The sequence below is a fragment of the Eucyclogobius newberryi genome, unplaced genomic scaffold (assembly GCF_026437365.1).
Source record: "Eucyclogobius newberryi isolate DKJ021-1_F unplaced genomic scaffold, fEucNew1.0.hap1 SCAF_7, whole genome shotgun sequence".
Taxonomy (NCBI): Eukaryota; Metazoa; Chordata; class Actinopteri; order Gobiiformes; family Gobiidae; genus Eucyclogobius; species Eucyclogobius newberryi.
This window is the reverse complement of record NW_027316389.1, coordinates 10,105,068-10,124,629: the sequence shown is the minus strand read 5'-3', so window position 1 is coordinate 10,124,629 and position 19,562 is coordinate 10,105,068. Positions and strand designations below refer to the sequence as shown.

Genomic DNA, 19,562 nt, shown 5'->3' with positions numbered 1-19,562 from the left:
CGTGTCATATCCCTTACTATCTTACTATTGAGCTTTCTGTCTTTGCTGTTACTATTTCCCTAAATATCTGTCATTTGTACTTATTCTAAAGAATCAAATGTAATAATAATCTGTAGCGTGTAATGTGGCCCATGCTAAACGTTTTGGGAACTGAAATGTGAGACTGGGAAGGACAATGACAATGAAAGTTGTTATAGCTTTAGACCTTTTGGGATGTAAAGTATCTATAAATACTTATATTGTTGTTTATTTGTGGTTTCAAGATTCATCTATAGCAGAGGTGTCCAAACCTTTTTCACCAAGGGCCACATTTTGAAACTTAAACGGGGCAGAGGGCCACAAACAACTTGACAATGTCGAATTTGTTGAATGACAAAGTGAATCATTCGAAATTTAGCATTTGACACAATTGCGATGAGCCTCCACACCTTTAATTAGACCTAGAATATTAATATTAGGTTAGTATAACATCAATATACCTGAATTTCCCCAATTTCACAGTAAAAATTACTACTTTTTGTTGTTTGGGCCGACATAACAGGAAGCTGGGGGGCCAACAAAAATTTATTTGAGGGCCGCATTTGACCCCCGGGCCCTAGTTTGGACATGCCTGATCTATAGTGTATTTAACTATTGAGAAGCTGCAGACATTTAGGGGTGAACACCTCTTTATAGCACGTAAATGTCCAAATGTAAAGCATATTTAACACTTCTCACGACACTTTTCAGCATTTGCACCTGCACGTGCCCAATCCAAACAGAATGTATGTTCATAGCGAGGACAGACAGAGAAGGCGTTTCTCACCAGTGGATGTGTGAACTCTGGACTGTGGTCGTTCTTGTCTGTGATGGTGATGGTGGCTGTGGCCGTCCCCGTCAGACCCACCTCGCTGCCCGCCATGTCCTTGGCCACAATCTCCAGCTCGTAGGTTGTTGTGGGCAGAGTCTGCACAATAGACAAGAGGAGAAACCACTTCAGACTGGAATTGTAAATAGTTTCGCAAATTGAAAAAAAAAGTCGTTTGTTTGGTAAGTCCTAGATTCAGGGGGAAAGTGTCTTACTTTAACAACAGGACCTTGATGTGAATAAATGTTTAGCATTAGACTCAAGGAGAGCAAAGGTATTTTCAAAAGCATTTTGCTTATAACAATAACACTATATAAAGGGATAAGCAAAAATATAGCCGCAAGCGGCAATGATTGGCCCTCGCCACGCCGCCGCCACGCCGCAAGAGGAGGGGGCGCTAACGCGCCCCAATTGTCCTTTTAGTACGTCTACTGCTGAATCTGTGACGCTGTCACATCTTCTCCCCTTTGTTTTACCATCAAAAAGCTATTTTATTTTGAATTCTTGGCAAAATGTGCGGCTTTGCCGCACAGAGACCGTGACGCTTTGAATAAAAATGTGGATACATTTTGATGGTCCACCCCTGAAGATGAGTCTCACCAAATTTCAGGTTAATAGGGCTAACGCCCTGGGAGGAGTTCGTGAAAGTCTAAAGTGTAAACATGTTCTGGCGATTTCCCCATTGCAATAACATGGGAGGTTTTGGTCATCGCTACAGCAAAACCATAATAATTATGACATGGATCATTGACTTTTTTGATGGGGATGCTAAAATTGAGTTGTGTGTCAAATTTCATATAATTTCGCAAAACTAAACATTTAACCTCCATATAAAATCTATAGGGGGCGCTGTGGCTCCAAATTAATTTATTTCACTTCAAGTAGGTTTAGGGCAAAGAGTTTAACAACTGATTCTAATTTGACGCAATTCGGACTTTATCTGCGCAAACGGCAGAAATGTAAAATTTGGGAGATTTCTGAAATTCTTGCTACAGTTTGCGGCTTCGCCGCACAGAGACCGTGAGAGGTATCAATGTAATTTGAATAACTTTTGATGTCCCACTCCTCAGTAGCATTTTCACCAAATTTCAGCTTTTTAGGGCCAACGCCCTGGGAGGAGTTAGTAAAAGTACGACGTTTGGAAAAACTCCGAAGTCATGTTTAGCCATTTTTGAAGCAATATGGCCGACATTTGGTTGGGCGGACGGCGTTGCCGTAATAATATTTTTTACTTCTCTTGTCACCATCTACCTCTGCGCCAAATTTCATGATTCTACGATCAGATTTTTTTTGGGTCATTTCCTATCTCAATGTATTTTTGGTACATTTGGGGGCGCTGACGCGCCAATTTTTTTAATTTTAGAAAAGGGAAATAGCCAGAATGTAGAGAGGCACGATTTTTAGAGGTGTGCAAATTTTTGTGACTTTTCGTCAATGTTCACTGGGTGAAAAATAGGGGGGTTGGTCCCGAGAAGAAGGAAAGAAAGAAAGAAAGAAGAAATTAAAGCCGCAAGCGGCATCCAACGGCCCTCGCGGGCCGCCGGCCTTCCGACTCTGCGCTTTCGACTTGATAAAGATGGCGCCCTTATTGTGTTGAATTAAAAAAGAACTTGACAGACGGCGACAGTGCAAATGAACACAAGTGTCAGTCAAATTTGCTGCGCCGCCGCACAGAGACCGTAGCACTTAGAATATAAATATGGATAACTTTTGATGCCGCGCTTGTGTAGATGATATTTCCCAAAGTAAAGCTTGATTGAGCTATTGCCCACAGAGGAGTTTGTTAAAGTGTGAAGCGTAAATGTGAACATTTTAAAGATTTGGCGTTTTCCCATTTGTGACAGTATATTTGCAGCTCCACGGCACAGAGACCGTAGCACTTAAAAGCAAAATATGGATAAGTTTTGATGCCCCGTTTGTGTAGATGATTTCCCCCAAATATGAGTTTGATCGAGCAATCGCCCTAGGAGGAGTTCGTTAAAGTGTGAAGCGTAAAAATGTGGTCATTTTAGAGATTTCGCTGTTTTCCCATTTCTGACATATATTTGCGGGTCCGCCACACAGAGACTGTAGCACTTAGAATCAAAATATGGATAAGTTTTGATGCCCCGCTTGTGGAGATGATATTTCCAAAAGTAAAGCTTGATCGAGCTATTGCCCACGGAGGAGTTTGTTAAAGTGTGAAGCGTAAATGTGAACATTTTAAAGATTTGGCGTTTTCCCATTTGTGACAGTATATTTGCAGCTCCACGGCACAGAGACCGTACCACTTAAAATCAAAATATGACTAACTTTTGATGCTCCGCTTGTGTAGATGGTTTTCCCCAAATATGAGCTTGATCGGGCAATCGCCCTAGGAGGAGTTTGTTAAAGTGTGAAGCGTAAAAATGTGGTGATTTGAGCGATTCTACGATTTTCCCATAAGGATAACATGGGATGTTTCTGTCATCGCTACGGTTACGCCGTACAAAATATGACTTTGGCTCTCATACTTGTATGATCAGGATGGCAAATTAGAATTTTGTTCAAAATATCATGTCATTTGGAAAAACTCTATTGTTTATAGGCCACTCTGAAGGCCAAATAGTCAGAATTCTGGGAAACGTTTGCGGCTCCGTCGCACAGAGACCGTAAAAGTTATCCTTAAAATTTGGATAACTTTAGATGCCCCACTTGTCTAGAGGACGTACACCGATTTTGAAGTCGGTGGGCAAAAAGCACTAGGAGGAGTTCGTTAAAGTGTGAAACATAAAAATGTGGATATTTGAGACATTTTGCGGTCTTCCCATAGGGATAACATGGGAGGTTTCTGTCATCGCTATGACTACGCCGTAAAAATTAAGGCATTTGTCTGATAAGCTTTTTTGATCGGGACGGTAAAATAGAATTTTGGGTAAAGTTTAGAACATTTTGGTAAAACAAATTTTTGACCTTCAATGTTAATTTAAAGGTCACTCTGTAGGGGGCGCTATCGCGCCCATTTCAATTTTGTCATCCTAAACTGGTCCAAACTAGAAAGTTTAACAACTGATTCAAATTTGGTCCTAATCGGACTGGTTTTGATCAAATGGGAGCAATTTTTAGATCTGCAATATTCCAAAATAAGTTGTCCAACTTTGCGGCTGCGCCGCACACAGACCGTAAAAGGTATCTCAAAAAATTGGATAACTTTAGATGCCCCACTTGTCCAGAGGACGTCCGCCGATTTTGAAGTCGGTGGGCAAAACGCCCTAGGAGGAGTTCGTCAAAGTTTCACGTGAACAAAATGGCTAACACAGCGTGTTTTCATTTTCAAAGGAAGATGGCGGCCATAGGGTAAGTCTCGGGGCGTGGCCACAATAATATTTGTTTTTTGTCCTCACGAGAGGAATGCGTGTCCCTAATTTCGTAGCTTTACGCCCAAGTTGACCTCGGGGCGTCTCCCATAGGCGCAATGTATTTTGACTTTTGTCGGTGGCGCTGTCGCGCCATTTTTTAACGAAAAAAAAAATGGCCCAGAAAAAATCAAATTTTTCGCCGATTCAGAATTTTGGGCAAAGTTTGGTGAGTTTTTGAGCATGTTCAGGGGGTCAAATTAGAGCTCAAAAAGCAGAAGAACAAGAAAAATAATAATAAAAATAAATAATAATATTTTTAGCAAAAACAATATAGCCGTTTCCACTATAACAACAAATTATACATCGTTTGAAAGCTCTAAGCCTTCCCGATACCGCCATGGGGTGGAATCATCATTACGAGCGCTTACGCGCTCGTCACTCCCTATTCCGTCGGGATGCCCCGCCCACTCCCCATAGACTTCCATTGATTTGAGCAGATACAAGCATGGCCCATGCCTGCGGCATGGATTTTCGCGTACGGGACGATGCCAGGAGGGTTTTTGGAGGAATGCAGCGCTTCGTGCTGCTGTTGTCAACAATTAGTGAATGGGCTACGCCCATTCACTAATTGTTGACTATTTCTGTCATAGCAGGAGTAAGTATGCATGATCCATGCCTTCGGCATGGGCTAGTTCACTGTACTTGCCAGGGGCGACGGGGCACCAAACATGCGGGCGCAGCCCGCATGTTTGGTGCAGACAGTTGCAACGCTGCCTTCGGCAGCGTTGCGGGAGCAATAGGCCCTCCGCCCTGCTGGGGCTCGGGCCTAAAAAAGAAAGAATAATATTCCGATGCGAAAACAATGTTTCCCATTTTTCAAATATCATAAACTATATATTTTCGGAAAGCGCTCGCGCTTTCCTACCTCATGGTGTGGGTCCCTGGTCACTGACGGGTACTTTCGTTAATTTTGAGTGGGGCTCCGCCCACTTTGTGTTCTTGGCCCTCTATACAGTAATAATGTTCAATTTTTGCATTACATGCTTATATGCACGGAACATGCAAGAGATGGGGAACGTATTCGTGAGCTACTTAGCGCAAATGAGTGCTTTATATGGGGATGACGACCGCGAACAATGTAAAGTGCTCGTTTAGTGCGCACTTTTGCACGGGCTTCGCCCGTTTACAACGGTAATGTTCCATTTTACTACTACTAATTAGTATGCACGGGGCGTGCGTGAGTGAAGGAGTGCGTTAGTGAGTGTTTGGAAGTGGGCGAGCGCTTCACGCTCGATTTCGTGCGCACTACGTGCGCACTTTCGCATTCGTGCTTCGCACGGCCTTACGAGATTAACAGGCCTCTCGCCAGCTTGTGGCGCTCGGGCCTAATAATATCTATGCTATTTTGTCAATGCAATGAGCCGTGGTTGTCTTAGAATAAAGCAGAATTTTTTGCAGAATTGGGCAATCATTGTCTCTCAAATGCTAGTTTTATGCTTACATAGATTTTCCTTTCACTTTGAATTACCCCAAACTTTTGTGTCAACATTTTCTCAACAATTTAATGGCAAGTGATATCCCCCAATGATGAGGAAACTCTCATTTTTAATTGAAAGTCATGCAAAAGAATAAGAAGCAAATGCACACATTTAATGCTGTGTTGCACATAAACATTAAACGTGCTCAAATAAATCGCTTGAGGCTTGCAAATATCTGTACTTATGATTATTTGATTTTTCTTTATTATCGTTTGTTCTCAAAGCAACAAGATGTGTTAAAGAACACCTAAAAAGTTTAATTATTTAATAGCCCTGTATCTATAGTGATCTATAGTATTTTTAGTAGCTTTTGTAGTCATCACAACAGAAGTAGCCAGAATTGGCAATAGAAAAGTGTGAAAGTAGAAGCAATACAAAATGAAATAGATCACGTTGTATCAATTCTTTCATCACAATTTGTGATTCAGTAATATAAGAATAATTATGCCTTGTAGCAGTCGTATGTAGCTTCATCTAGTTTAATGCCACACACGGATCTGATTACAAAGTGTGTAAATCAGTGCTGCAAATTGGATATGTAATCAATTTCACCAGCTAGCATCTGGAATAGTATTACAATTACAAAAAAGTATATCTTTCAAACATGTGGTGTGAAGATGCTTTCGTAATGATGTGAGCAATAATGATTTTGTCGCCATCATTCAAGCCTAATACAGAAGTGGTGATGGTAGTGAATAAATAACAGAGAAGGAGACAGATGAAACTAACGTCTATTTATCTGGTGTGACTCTCCCGCCTGGTGGTGTCAACTGTCACATGCTTAATAAACTCCATCCAACTGTCTGGCTGGGAAGTGCTGCACACAGGGCTATGGTGCTCCAGTGATGAGCCAATGAGCCTCATTTATCAATCCAAGTGCTAAACTGCTAGTATAACCGGAAAAGACAGCAGGTACTATATGCAGGTGTGTTACACCTCATTTACTATTTTTAAAATGTGCACATCGGTTATATATTATTTTTCTGCAAAACTAATGTCAGTTCAGCGAGTGCAAACATGCGTGTGCTTCCTATATTGAACATCTTTGAGCGTTACAGATAAAAGTTATATTATGCACAACATTTGTATCGTCTGACATATGAAAACATTTAACAGCAGCTTCACCACTGTTGAAATTATTTTGTTTTTGGACTTTAATGTGAGATGATGAAACACGGTGATAGACGAACAAAGACGTGCAACATCTGTTGCACCACAGTAGTGCAGACACCTCAAATTTGCAGATAGTCTTCTGTGATGAACAGCAGCTGTGGAATGCTATGATTCAGTGGAAATGTGAAATACTGTCAAAGGAGTCAGGGTGTTGCAGGTACTGTAAGAGTTTTATTTTGTATTACCACTGTTTTGAAAAGTCACAATCAAATGCTCTATTGATGCACACATTGTAGCAGCTATCCTATAACCTACAACACAGTTGCACTCATCATACTATCACAGATTTTGAGCTTTCATAGTTGTGATCAGGCTGCATAAGCCAAACACCTTAATTAACATGTTGTGATTGTTGCAAAAATTCCCCATTTTGTGTATTCATTCACATTCACTCGAATTAGCAAAAACTGTGCTGCCTCTTTTTGAGTGTGTGTCTTACACACACTCAAAAGCCCTCGGGGGCTATGTCACTGAGCAGGTTCAAGCCGAGCAGGCTCCGAGTTAGAGACCAGACAAAAATCAACTTCTGACGCTTCTTGTTGGGGGTACGAACAATGCTCCCCCATAAAAACATCTCGTTACGGAAACAAGAAAAGCCAAGTTGTTGACAAAGAGGATTCAATATGTGAAATGTGAGAACCAAATGTCAATTGTGTAGGGTTTTTGCGCCACATTTAGCGTGACTAGTTTGCTTGTGAACAAGCGCTTGATAAATGAGGCCCTTGTTGTAGAGAAGAATTGCACTGACAGCAAAGCCGACATGCCTTTAGATCACCTGTTCAGCAAGTCCTCTTACTGGACCAAACCGAGCTCAAGATATGAAGATGTATACATATTACATATATAACACATAAATATATAACATATTTGTATATTGAATAGATATTTCTATTATATATATATATATATATATATATATTTCTTGCCTTTTTTATTTTTTATTTGTATTTATTTATTCAATTACTCATTTAAATTCACTGTTTAAATTAGCCACACAGACCTCTCCGGACTCACAACTCTCTGAGTTTGATCCCTTCAGACAAACCAACTTGATTATTGATGCTAATACTGTTTGCTGATGTCGAGAGCTCTGACCCCATATCTCTGCGTGCTCACTCACATCCTCTGCTACACTGCCAGTCCTCACACGCTTGCATCAATGAGAGCGCTCTGATCAATGTAATCACAGGCAGGCACTGGCAGATTAACAGATCAATACAGAGACAGCGTCAAACTTATTTTAATTATAGCATCAACAGTGGGCTGGGATCAACTCACGCCTGCACTGTAAGGTCACTCATTTGGATTTTTGGTCTTGATATATTTTCTCCTTTCAGTTATCTAAAAAAGGCCTCGATCCTGTGTAGGTCTATAGATGAACTATCACTTATCAGCAAGGCCAAAACTTTTCGTATACGTCCAAAGTGTTCATAATGAGTTGTTGCTCCGTCCTTCTCCTGTACACTCAGCTTTTATATACCATCACTTTAAACATTTCACTTCACATGGTATGAATAGGTTTTGTGCAATGTAATCAAAAGTGGGACTTCAGTGCAAGGCACAGCCGACCTCTGACCATTTGTATAATTTAGTGCGATGTAAATTTACATTTAGCATAAGGAACGGCTGTCGTGGCCAACAGCGATTTAGTCTGGGGTCACAGAGTTCAAGTACTTTATTTCATTCTTCAGGCACTGCTGCCCTCAAAACAAAAAACGTAACGGCAAAAACCTCCCACAATCAAGAAAACAATTGAAACAACTTTTAAATTTGGATGTGCTGAATGTGTGAATCTTTAATTTAAGTTTAGACTGTGTATATCTTTGTGCCCAAACATCATAAATGTCTTTCAGCTGAATATTTACTGGAGCATTTTAATGCTTGATTTAACCGCCTGTCTTGGAGGTTGTTACGGCAGTGTCCAGTGGCACAGCTGCTCAGGGGCAGATAGTGGAGAGAGCAGGACAATAAACAGCTGTTTGCTACACACTGAGTCACACTGGTGCAGACAGGGGCATCCCTCACTGCTGCTCCAGCTCCATCAGACACAGAGACAGACGGTGAGGGGCCCTGCGACCAGCTTTTCTTCAAACGCATGCATCAAGTATGTCCATTGTAAACATGCAGAACCTCAATGTAAAAGGAACTGCCCAAAGTTTCCCAATCTTTCCCCAAGTGACTCATGATACAGTAAGTGAATCCACGAGAGCCGCTTTAGAAATTTAAATTCAATATGTGCAGCCAACTGCTTTAGAAAAATATAATATAATAAGATTAGCAAATGAATGCCAATAGGTAAACATTGAAAAACATCATTGTATGGCGAACCTGTATTATTATGTCTCACACACAAAATATATTTTATTGTGAAAGGGTGAAGGAAGTAGCAGGGGGGTGAAGGTATTTAAGGTGATTGTTGTTGCACAGGTGTGGTTGATGGAGACTAAAATTCGTCTGCTTATTCAAACTTCCACATTGGTGACCCTTACGTGATCACCCCTCTACTACTTCCTTCACCCTTTCACAATAAAATACATTTTGTGTGTGAGACATAATAATACAGGTTCGCCATAATCGCATATTTTATGGATATTGATCATTTTATATTCATTTCTGACAGGGCACCGACCTCAAAGCGCTGACATAAAAAGGCAGCTCGAAGCATGAAAGAAGGCAAAGAACACACATTATTATTACACTATTACACTATAACACATCATAAAACATGCATTATTAACATTATAAAACAAGCATTAATAAACTCCCATTCTCCAAACTTTGTGTGCACGCCTGCCAAGTGTAAACAGGCCCAGCAAACAAGCAGCACAGCGCTCACAGCTGCTGGGGTTGGCCTCCAGCTGGAGCCGAGCAGGGCTCTGGGACCCCGCGGTCTCAGTGCTGTCTCTACACAAGCAGCGTGGGCTTCTCTAGCGACTGACAACGTCTTAATGAGTGTTTCCTGAATCTCAACTCAATTAGAAACTCCCTGCCAGTCGCCGGCCGAGGAAAAATGTTCACATCCACTTTGGGCTTGAGTTAGAGCAACAGGGAGATTTCACTGCAGGTGTCACCAAACATGAGTTGTGCTGATTGAGCCGCGGCTCGGACGGCCACTTCAATTTCCTCTTCTCTTTAATTTGCCACGAAACACAATCTGGGGATTTCACACTGTGCAATATTGTTTAAGGAAATTATGGTGATTATTTAAGCACAGTGTCATCTCAATTCAATTAAATGAAATACATTTTTGTAACGCCCAAAATCACAACAGCGGAGGGCATCTAAAGCAGAGATCTCTTGATCCAATTTTTTGGCTCCCAATCGTTTTATGTTTGTAATTTTCTATACCAATCAGATTCTGATATCCAATCCTATACCAGTCTTCTATTTTTAATGCTTTTATTAACACCTCTTTGGTTTAACTGAGCTGAATTTGGCTCCAGTTGGGCACTTGGAAAAATATCGGCTATCGGCAAGAGTTTGGCCGTTATTCCACCTGGGCGTGAATACAATCATTTAATTCCAATTTATTGACCGATTAATGGCTAATTTTCTGTGCAAGAGTTTGGCTGTATGTTTGAGATGCCGTAGTACAGCTCCAGAGTGACGCTCCTGTTTGTGTCGCTCTGACTATTCATGGCTCTGACTGAGGCAGTGATGGATTTAAATACTCAGCTACAAACTCAAGAGTCAGTGTGGAGAAGAGAGAAGATTCTGGTCAGCTAACGTTAGCGCACATGCTGCTACTGCTGTTGTCAACAACAACAACAACAACAACAACATGCTGGATTATATTCACTACAGACAAACATTTGAAGTGTGGATTAAAATAAATGTTATGGGCTCTGAAGTGACCTGTCTGAGTGGTGAGCGTTGTAAATGTGTCCATTTTTAGTGTCATCTTTAGTTAGCGCTTAGCACATGAAGTGCTACCACATCATTAAAAACATGTTCTTTCATTGGCTGCTGTAAAGTGTAAAATGGCTGTACTCGCGTTTACTAGCTGACATTGATATGCAAATTAGTTGTGAAAAGAGCCTGAATTTACGCATATTTATTCCTTCGACGCACACACATTAATTAGGCTTATTGCTGGCTTGTATAAATTCAATCTATCAAAAACAAAAAGATGTGTAAATTTACGTTCAGCTTTTAAAACTCCCTGTTAGGAGGCAGAATAACAATACAATTTGCATTAATAAAACCCAATTTAAAATGAATAGAACCAGACACACTTTTATATAATCAGCTGCCTAAAAACAATTTATTTTACATATATATATCAGCAGTTATAGTGGCACCTCCAACTTCCCTATTCACATTATTCCGCCCCACCCACTATTTTCCACGGATCAGCACTTCGTTTGAGCGGAAACTCCGTCCATTTGAGTGGAGATAGAGGGAAAAGTGTTGCCTCTAAAATATGCAAAAAAGTAGATGGATTTGTGTAAAATGTCCAATGTAGTTAAAGATTCATATTCAGTGCTTTTCTACCATGGAACACTCAGGGATTACGCAGACTAAAATGTCCAATGTTCATGTGACCAACAAGTCAACAATGCACCGATTCCCCAGGAGCAGAAATACAAGCTCATTCATCCATTTAGTTGCTTTGAGACAATAAATTATGTAAATGTTCAACCAGGCTAAACGTGTTTGATTAAGGCATCCAAAAATGTATTCTGTTATTCATGTACCGGTATGTTAGCAATACTGAGTAGTTATCCTGCTAACTGTAGCTTGTGATGAATTTACAGACATGCAGTTATAGATTTACATACTTACATACATACATACATACTTTGTTTCTCAACCAATACACTGTACAAAGAAGACTGCAAACAATTAATTTAACTATATGAAATCTAACATATTAAATACTGCTCTTAAATTACCCCCATAAATAAAACCACACAATGTAAACGTTACAGGTAGGAATACCAAAAAAAGCTCAAGAATGAAAACACAAATCATACTGTTTAATACTTTAAATTAATATTTTAACAGGGGTTTGATATGATCACATGCATCTGATGCACAAAGTTTACCACCAATTACATCCCATGCATTTCAATGGACACAGCATTTTGATTTCACCCGAAAGGGGGCGGGGCTGCAGGCACAGGAAGAAGACATCTATATATTAGTCTCGTATTGGCCCCCATATCTGTCGGGCCTTATTTATAAAGATACTGTGTTAAACGTCCCAGTTCAGAGCAATTCATAGTATCAGCCCGATCTATTCACTTTTTCCGATCCAAGCCAATACATCCCTAACAGAGAAAACAGAATAATACTTATGACCATTGTTCAAACTATTTGATTATGTTTATTTACATCTGATTGCGGCCATGACCAATACCACAACTACAGAGTGAACGTAGTGTAAATGTAAAGGGATTAACAGCAGTTAATATGTGTGTGTCATTGGTGCAGATTATTATCAGGGAAATAGTTGGGACTGTGATCATTTTTAATTTCAAAATGAACTGAATGAATGAATGAATAATTTGTTTCACTAACGGACACATTATAAGCCCTACAGTACCTAAATGTATCAGACTATCCTAAACAACATTTGCACGTTCTGATCTTATACATTCCCACTTGAAATGATGCGCAGACTTCTATTTGGAAAGCATTGCCTTTTCTATCAAGTATCATGGTAATTCGTGAAGATGAACACTCCCCATCCATAGGCGTCTGTCAGAGCCAGAGAGAACACAATGCTAATGAAGTCAAGCGTAGCAAACAGTACGGCTGGCCTTGTTTTGGAGATCTGATGCTGACATTTTACACTTCCCATTCCGCCTTGAATTAGGATTGAACCAAAGACCCCAGGAGAGCAGCTCAATCCAGTGCACAAAGAGATCAGACAGAGGAAGAAGGCTGAAGGCTGAGACAAGAGAAGCTCCCAACACATAAGAAAAAGTAATAGGAGGAGAGGACGCTGCATTAATTCTATGAAAAGGTGTGGTATTATAATCAAATTGGCTGTGGGCCTCTTTGTTCGGCTCTGGCCGTTTGATGAAGAGTTGTGTGGCCGAACCAGAGGCTATTCTCACCGCTCTATTCAAATGCTTGGAGAAACGATGAAAGGGATAAAAAGACGTTGGATGAAAAAGAGAAAAGTTCAGGTGTAATGTGAGGACCAAGCAGTGAGCGTATTTATACATGAGCGACATACGGCTCACCCTGAGCCCCCATCTGTTTTATCTCCTGTCTTTTTCACACGTTTGAAAAGGATATGTTCTTTTGTCCTTATCCTTGGTGAGGAAGTGTGCAGCAGATTTAGCTTTTTCATGGTGGGAGAAGGAAAAGTAGAAAAATAAGCATATAAATCTGATGGAAATGAATCATTTTTATGAGGGATGTTTTGAGCCCAGTGGACAATAGAAGGAATAAGAAGGACGAATGATACTTCTAAGCACTACATAGAGTTCATTTCAACAGATTAGTATTACTGAGTATGACTTTAACACTTTATAAAGGTCAAAGATAATAACAACAGTGGTTCTAAAATGTAACACAGGTTATTATGCAGACTTTAATGTTGCAAAACAACAAACCTATAATCATATATTTGCATTTACTTATTTACATTTGGCATCATCGTCTGGTAGAGAACTTAAAAGCAAACTGAATCTTCTCACTCTTAAGCCTTCACTCAGCATGTTTCAACCTTTATTCGGTTGATAATGTATTTGAAAAGACTCGATGTAGAAACAATCATTTGACTCGTTGACTAATCGAAAAAAGAATTGCTGACAGTCGATTACTAAAATTGTAAGTGACACTTATCATATTATACTGTATTAAAAGTGGTTAATTTTGCTTTTGTAGAATGTGGCACTATTCTATGTAGAGACAAATGAATAAATAATATAAATATGTCACTGTTTTGATATAGAGTTTGAACCAGTGCAGGTGATAAAGCCACTGGAACTTCTCTGGTGCCAAAACCGGCTCACGGTAAAAGAAAACAGCGATTGATGTATGTGCGCTTCAAACGGACGGACACAGGACACGTCTCTCGTCCATCACACTGGGACCACTGCAGACCTGGAGACACAGGACGGTCTGAGCATGTGGCAGGTGCAGATCTACACATCCTCTCATCTAACACGGAGCTCTTTAGCGGGGGGCCATAGTAAAGACGCTTCATTAGTTAGCTGTGAGCCGGATACAGATGGCTGCAATAGACCTCTCTGTGGTGTGCACCAGATATCAGGAGACTCTCAGCAGGGCCTCGACCACCTATGGGCCCAGTCGATTTGAACTGTAAAGACCTGGACTAAAGCTTACTTCTTACTCCGATTGGGTGAAGGGGCAGCTGACATGTGCGTTTTGCTTGTAAATTAGTTTAGGGTGTTGCCGTAGTGCATGATGGGTTATTTCTGTGACAATTGGAGGAATGTTCTGGGCATTACTCTTGTTTTTGTGAATAATGCAAGGACACTAGCAAAACGATGAAGACTCACATCATCAGCATAGAGGTGATAATTGGTATAACGAGATCTTGACCAACATCATTGGCATAAATAGTACATGGAAGTGGCCCCAGAACACAACCTTGAGAGAATATTGGAGCAGATATGAAATGATTTAATGCATTGAGATCTATTAGTGAGATAATCCATCCAACTGTCATATTACACAGTCCTATTCTGATCAACCTCTGTTAAAGTAGATTATGCTTTAGAGTCGGGGGCTTTTGCCAAATTAGTGACTAGTGAGGCACAATGTAGTTTATTGTGACATTATTTTGTACTCTATTTTGTGACTCTGCCACAACAAGATACTGCCTTTCTTGCCTTTTTTCCTTCAGCCATCCAAATCAAAAAACTTAAGCGTTCAACCGTATATTGTACCTCAATGTTAAGTCATTGATGAATAGTCACATTTATACAACACTCTTTTGTCCCTGCATTGTGCACGCAATACACCAACATCCCAACACAGTGTGCGCAGATCAGCAATCTACATTAACGTGTATTTTCAGTGACCGAACACATCTCCATCTCATTCCCCTCTGAGAAAACGCCAATAACGCTTTTCAGCGCACTATTGAGGGACCTTTTCAGCCTTCATTGTGTTCCATTTGTTATTTTGGGCTATAATTAGATTGTAAATGTCTCTTTAGGTCCCAGACATTTAAGCTCCACTTCACCTTACGGGTCAGCTGCTGCCCAGTGCCCTCTGCCTCTGTGGATATATGATTAATCACTTTGACAATGGTTAATTACTGTAGGAAAGTGGGCTTTGGAGACTGTTATCTGGGGCACTGCCACAGCGTACAAAGACAAGTCCAGTCCTTTCATCAGCGTGGTTAGCATTCACATACGCTTGCTATTGGCAGGGTGACATGCTGATAACAGTGTTTGGAAATATATTCACTCTCTACGCCACAATATAAGGTTCAGAACTCAACTACTGAGGGCACCACCGAGCCTAATCAAAACATTGCTGTTCATTTAACTCTGTGGATAAAAATCATGTTTCTAGTCTTTACAAAGTTAAACATCATCAAGTTGTACAAAACGTTGTTAACAAAATAATGCTATATTTTATGTGAATGAAAAGCTTTGCAATTTCTATGGGAAGATTTCCAATTTAGATTTATTTTTAAAGATTGTATTACTTTGAATAATGACCTTTAATATGCATCTCTGCACTTACATAATGTCACAGAGCCGTTTCAAAGAGTGGCAAAGAGTGTATCTGACATTGAAAACTAGTTCATTCATTCATTGTCGACCATTTGTTCCCGTTAGGGGTCGCGGGTGACTGGAGCCTACATCCCAGTGACTTTGGGCCTTAGGCGGGGTACACCCTGGATGGGGACCAGCTCAGGGACACACAGACGAACATTCACTCTCACTAGGGCCAAATTAGAGTTGAACCCATGGTAACACGGGGAAGATGCACTTTAATTTTAAAAATAATTTCTAATTTCTTTGTTTTTAATGAAATAATAACGCTGATTAATTCTCTCAGTCGGGGTGTTTGACAGCTTTGCACAAGCAATTGTTAATATTCAATCTTTTGCAAGAATTCCATTTTTCTCTCATTTATTATCAGACAGAAAAGTGAAACAAAAGCTTTTGTGCTGGTATTAATGTGGAAATATACCAAGATACAGATCACTTGGATGGATAAAAAAAAAAAAGTATATTTTTTATCTTTTATACAGTTAAAGAGGATTTTGGTACGTAAGAACAAAAAAACAACTGCAGATAAGATGATGTTAAAGTTTGGAGTTTTAAATGGGAATTTTCAAACGATTGTCAAAACTCACATTCTTTACAAGAAGCCACAAAAACGCATTATAAATTGTAAGGAGACTCTAAAAAAGACCATCTTTGGATTTGTCAAGAAAGTTGTAACAATGCTAGAAATAAAAGTAAAATAAAAAGTAACAATATACAGTATCTTTTTTACTGAATTGAAACCTACATTTTCTCTCTTTAGGCAACAATGGTTTCGGTCAAGCAAACAGTCAGGTTAATTTCAATAGTTTATTTGCAGAGTCTCTTTACAAATAGCCACAAATGCTGATGCACGTCACACCATATTAAAGTTGAGCCTTGTACATGAAGCATTATGAAAATGTTTGGCGTTTACGAAATTTGTCCTTAAAAATCTTCTTCAGAGGGAAAAAAATCCTAATGATAGTCATGAGCACGCGTACATTACACACATGGGTCACTGTTACACAGACTCTGCACCTGGACTGAACAGCCTTGCACCCACATGACCAGTGCACTCGTCTTAGTAGAAGTTTAGATTTAGTGTGAATTTGTACATTTTAGTGTCTTCTTAAAGTGGAGTTACAAGTTTTTTTTTTCCAAGAAAACCTTCATGCATGAGGCCCATTGAGTTTGTCCATAAAAAAATGACTTTTAAAAACACACATTCCAGAAATAATTTTTAAATCCTGCTGTGATTTCAGTGATTCAGTCATCCCCTTGTTCAGGACCCAACCATCAAGGTGCCTCCATAGGTTTCAGCCATTTTGAAGATGTCACCACATACTGTTGCCTATCTCTCTGAAAATTAAAAGGGTTGATACTTCAAGAAAACTGAAGTTATGGGTTTTGGCTGCCACTTGAAAGGTTTCAATGTCTGATTAATGGTAAAAGTAATGTAATGTGCAAAAGCAAGATGATTAGACAAGAGCAAACAGAAGAGAATGCAGACTCAGGTGAAAATGAAACAGCAAAGTCAGATATAAACAGAAAATAACTAGTACCCACCAAGAACTAACTAGATCTGGTTAAAAACATCCACATTTCCAGTGATAACATTATTTGTTGAGCCAATAGACTTAGCAAAAAGCACAGGACTCATGCTGTAGTTCACATCAAGACCCAAAATATATATTTACAGTAGATAATGCTTCTACCAGTATCTAAATTCAAAGCATTACATGAAGAGATGGTTGTAGAAAAAGATTATTTTTTCTTCAATGGAACACTCCTGGACAAATGAGGAATTACATCGATACATAAAGAAAATGTGAAAACACGCGTAGAGGTGCAGAAAAGTGAAATAAATGCAAAAAAAGTGACAATAAACCAGAAGTTGTGTCTTGTTAACTCTTGCAGCCACGTCACAAAGTCCACAAACATGAAACAACTTTGTATGCATCGTCTGGAATAATTCAGGTATGTCTGATTGTATTTATTACACAAACATTGGTTATGTTTGGGTGACGTCAGCTGCTCATGCAGCCGACCTCTGCAAGCTGGGCCAGGCCATGGAAATGCAATCTGCCATTAACAGAAGCGGCCAGCGACGCTCCGAAGTGAACCCATCTGGAGGACCCGAGCTAAACATTTTCAATTGAATCTTTCACACAAACTTAGGCATTAATTCTGCTCACTGTTCTGGGGTTTCATTGTATGTACAAAAATGTTACAGGACTTTCCATGTTAAGTTTCTGATTAAAAAAGACAACTTGACATGAAAATGATTGGTCCAGTCCAAAAACCCTGAACTTTGCACATCAGGGCTTTGGAAGACGGGGCAGAAGATGATCAGTGCTCAGAGAGACGAGAAGCAAGTTTGAGGAATTGAGGAGAACATGAGGAAACAGGTTTGTTCTGTCCGTATGTGCACTTTTAATAACAATCTCAAGTGAAGTTTTATAAATGAGAACCCGTTTAATGGCACATCAACATCATGCTTATTTATTTACCTTTGGGGGAAAGTTGTTTGAGTTTTTATCATTCAACATAAAGCTGGGCAATACATTTCAATCAAAGAAGGAACTAGAAATAAGAAAGCGGCTGAGGGTACATCAGAAAAGACAGATCAATATGGAAATGACTGGATATCAGGAAGACCGAGTGCACAACATCATCTCTACACCAATTGGCAGATTTAAAAAAAAGAAAGAAGTATATTCCTCTTCATTGAGATCTGCATTTACCCGATGGACCACACTTCAGCTGTGCAGTTATTGTCAAAACAATCAAACTCAATGCCATTGTTTTATTTCACGGCTTTCTTTCCAGGGGCTATAAAAGCGCCCTCACAACCATGCACCCTCCTATCTCACACACATTATGAACATTAGATGATCTATTGTGCTCGGGCTCACTGCGTCTGTCTGTTCCTCGGAGTTCCTCAGATCTATGCCTACAGTAAAAAGCGTTTTATAAATATGGTCTTGACAAGTACAAGTGTCAGGCCTGCATGTTTCCCCCCGCGCTTACTGAGAACAAAATGAATAGTTGAAATGATTCAGCTGGAGCGAAACGCCACCACAAAACAGGCAGCAATTCAGCATGCATTCAAGTGAAACAAGTCCCAATCTTCCCCCACGGCGGCGGTTCAGAGGATTGTCAGCGAGATCTGCTCCTCTCTCTGTCTGTCTCACTTCCTCTCATTCCATATTTTTGACTGCTACATATGTTTCCAGCTTTGAGTTACGTTTTTGAAGATGTATTTTCCACGCTCTTCTCTTCAACCTTGAGAATATTGTGCTTCTTCTGGTAAGTGAGAAGTAACAGTGCAGGAAACTAACAGGGATTTTAGGATCTTACTGTTATTGAAAACTGCATCACACAATACAGCTTCCAAACCAGGTTCAACTCAAACTTAAAGAGGATCTAAACAGAATGAGCTTTTTTTTTTCATGATATACACTGTACAAAAATATCCAATGTTCAACTTTCCTACTGTGTCGGGATGCATGCTATTCTGGCTGTTTCATGGAAATGGCTTGAATCACATCTAATTATAATTTATCCAATAAAAAACATGCAATGATAAAAATAGCAAATGGCCTTAAATACTGGAAGAAGTGTGAAACAGCAGAACTATGTCTAATTGCACTTGTCTTGTTGTTGTTTTTTTAACAAGAGAAAAGGTTGTCAGTGTTATTATTCTAATTACAATAAGTTGTTTATTTGGTAGGGAAGTGCCTCTTAATTAACATACGTGATATGTCCAGTAGTTTCCAACCATTGTCCTGCATTCGCTCTCACAAACACACTCTCACTTATACACAAGGTCACAAGGATACAGCGGCAGTATGCACTTCCCTCCTCACTGTGACGCCTGACATCCCAGTGGTCTCCCATCCCTATGCGGTACTAGCCAGGCCCATCCCTGCTTAGCTTCCGAGAGCGGGCATTGGTCACACTATGTCACAGTTTTGTTCAACATTTAACAAGAGGC

At 39.9% G+C, this 19,562-nt stretch overlaps 1 protein-coding gene across 2 annotated transcripts in view; it reads right to left on the bottom strand.

Moving 5' to 3' along the window:
- The window catches only part of cdh13 (cadherin 13, H-cadherin (heart)), a 352,261-nt gene that overhangs the window by 84,902 nt on the left and 247,797 nt on the right, over positions 1–19,562 (bottom strand). For both annotated transcript variants that reach the window (XM_072434742.1, XM_072434741.1), the window contains one exon: positions 806–946. In XM_072434742.1, the coding sequence (XP_072290843.1) occupies positions 806–946 (141 nt within the window). The remainder of the gene's footprint in view (positions 1–805; positions 947–19,562) is intronic.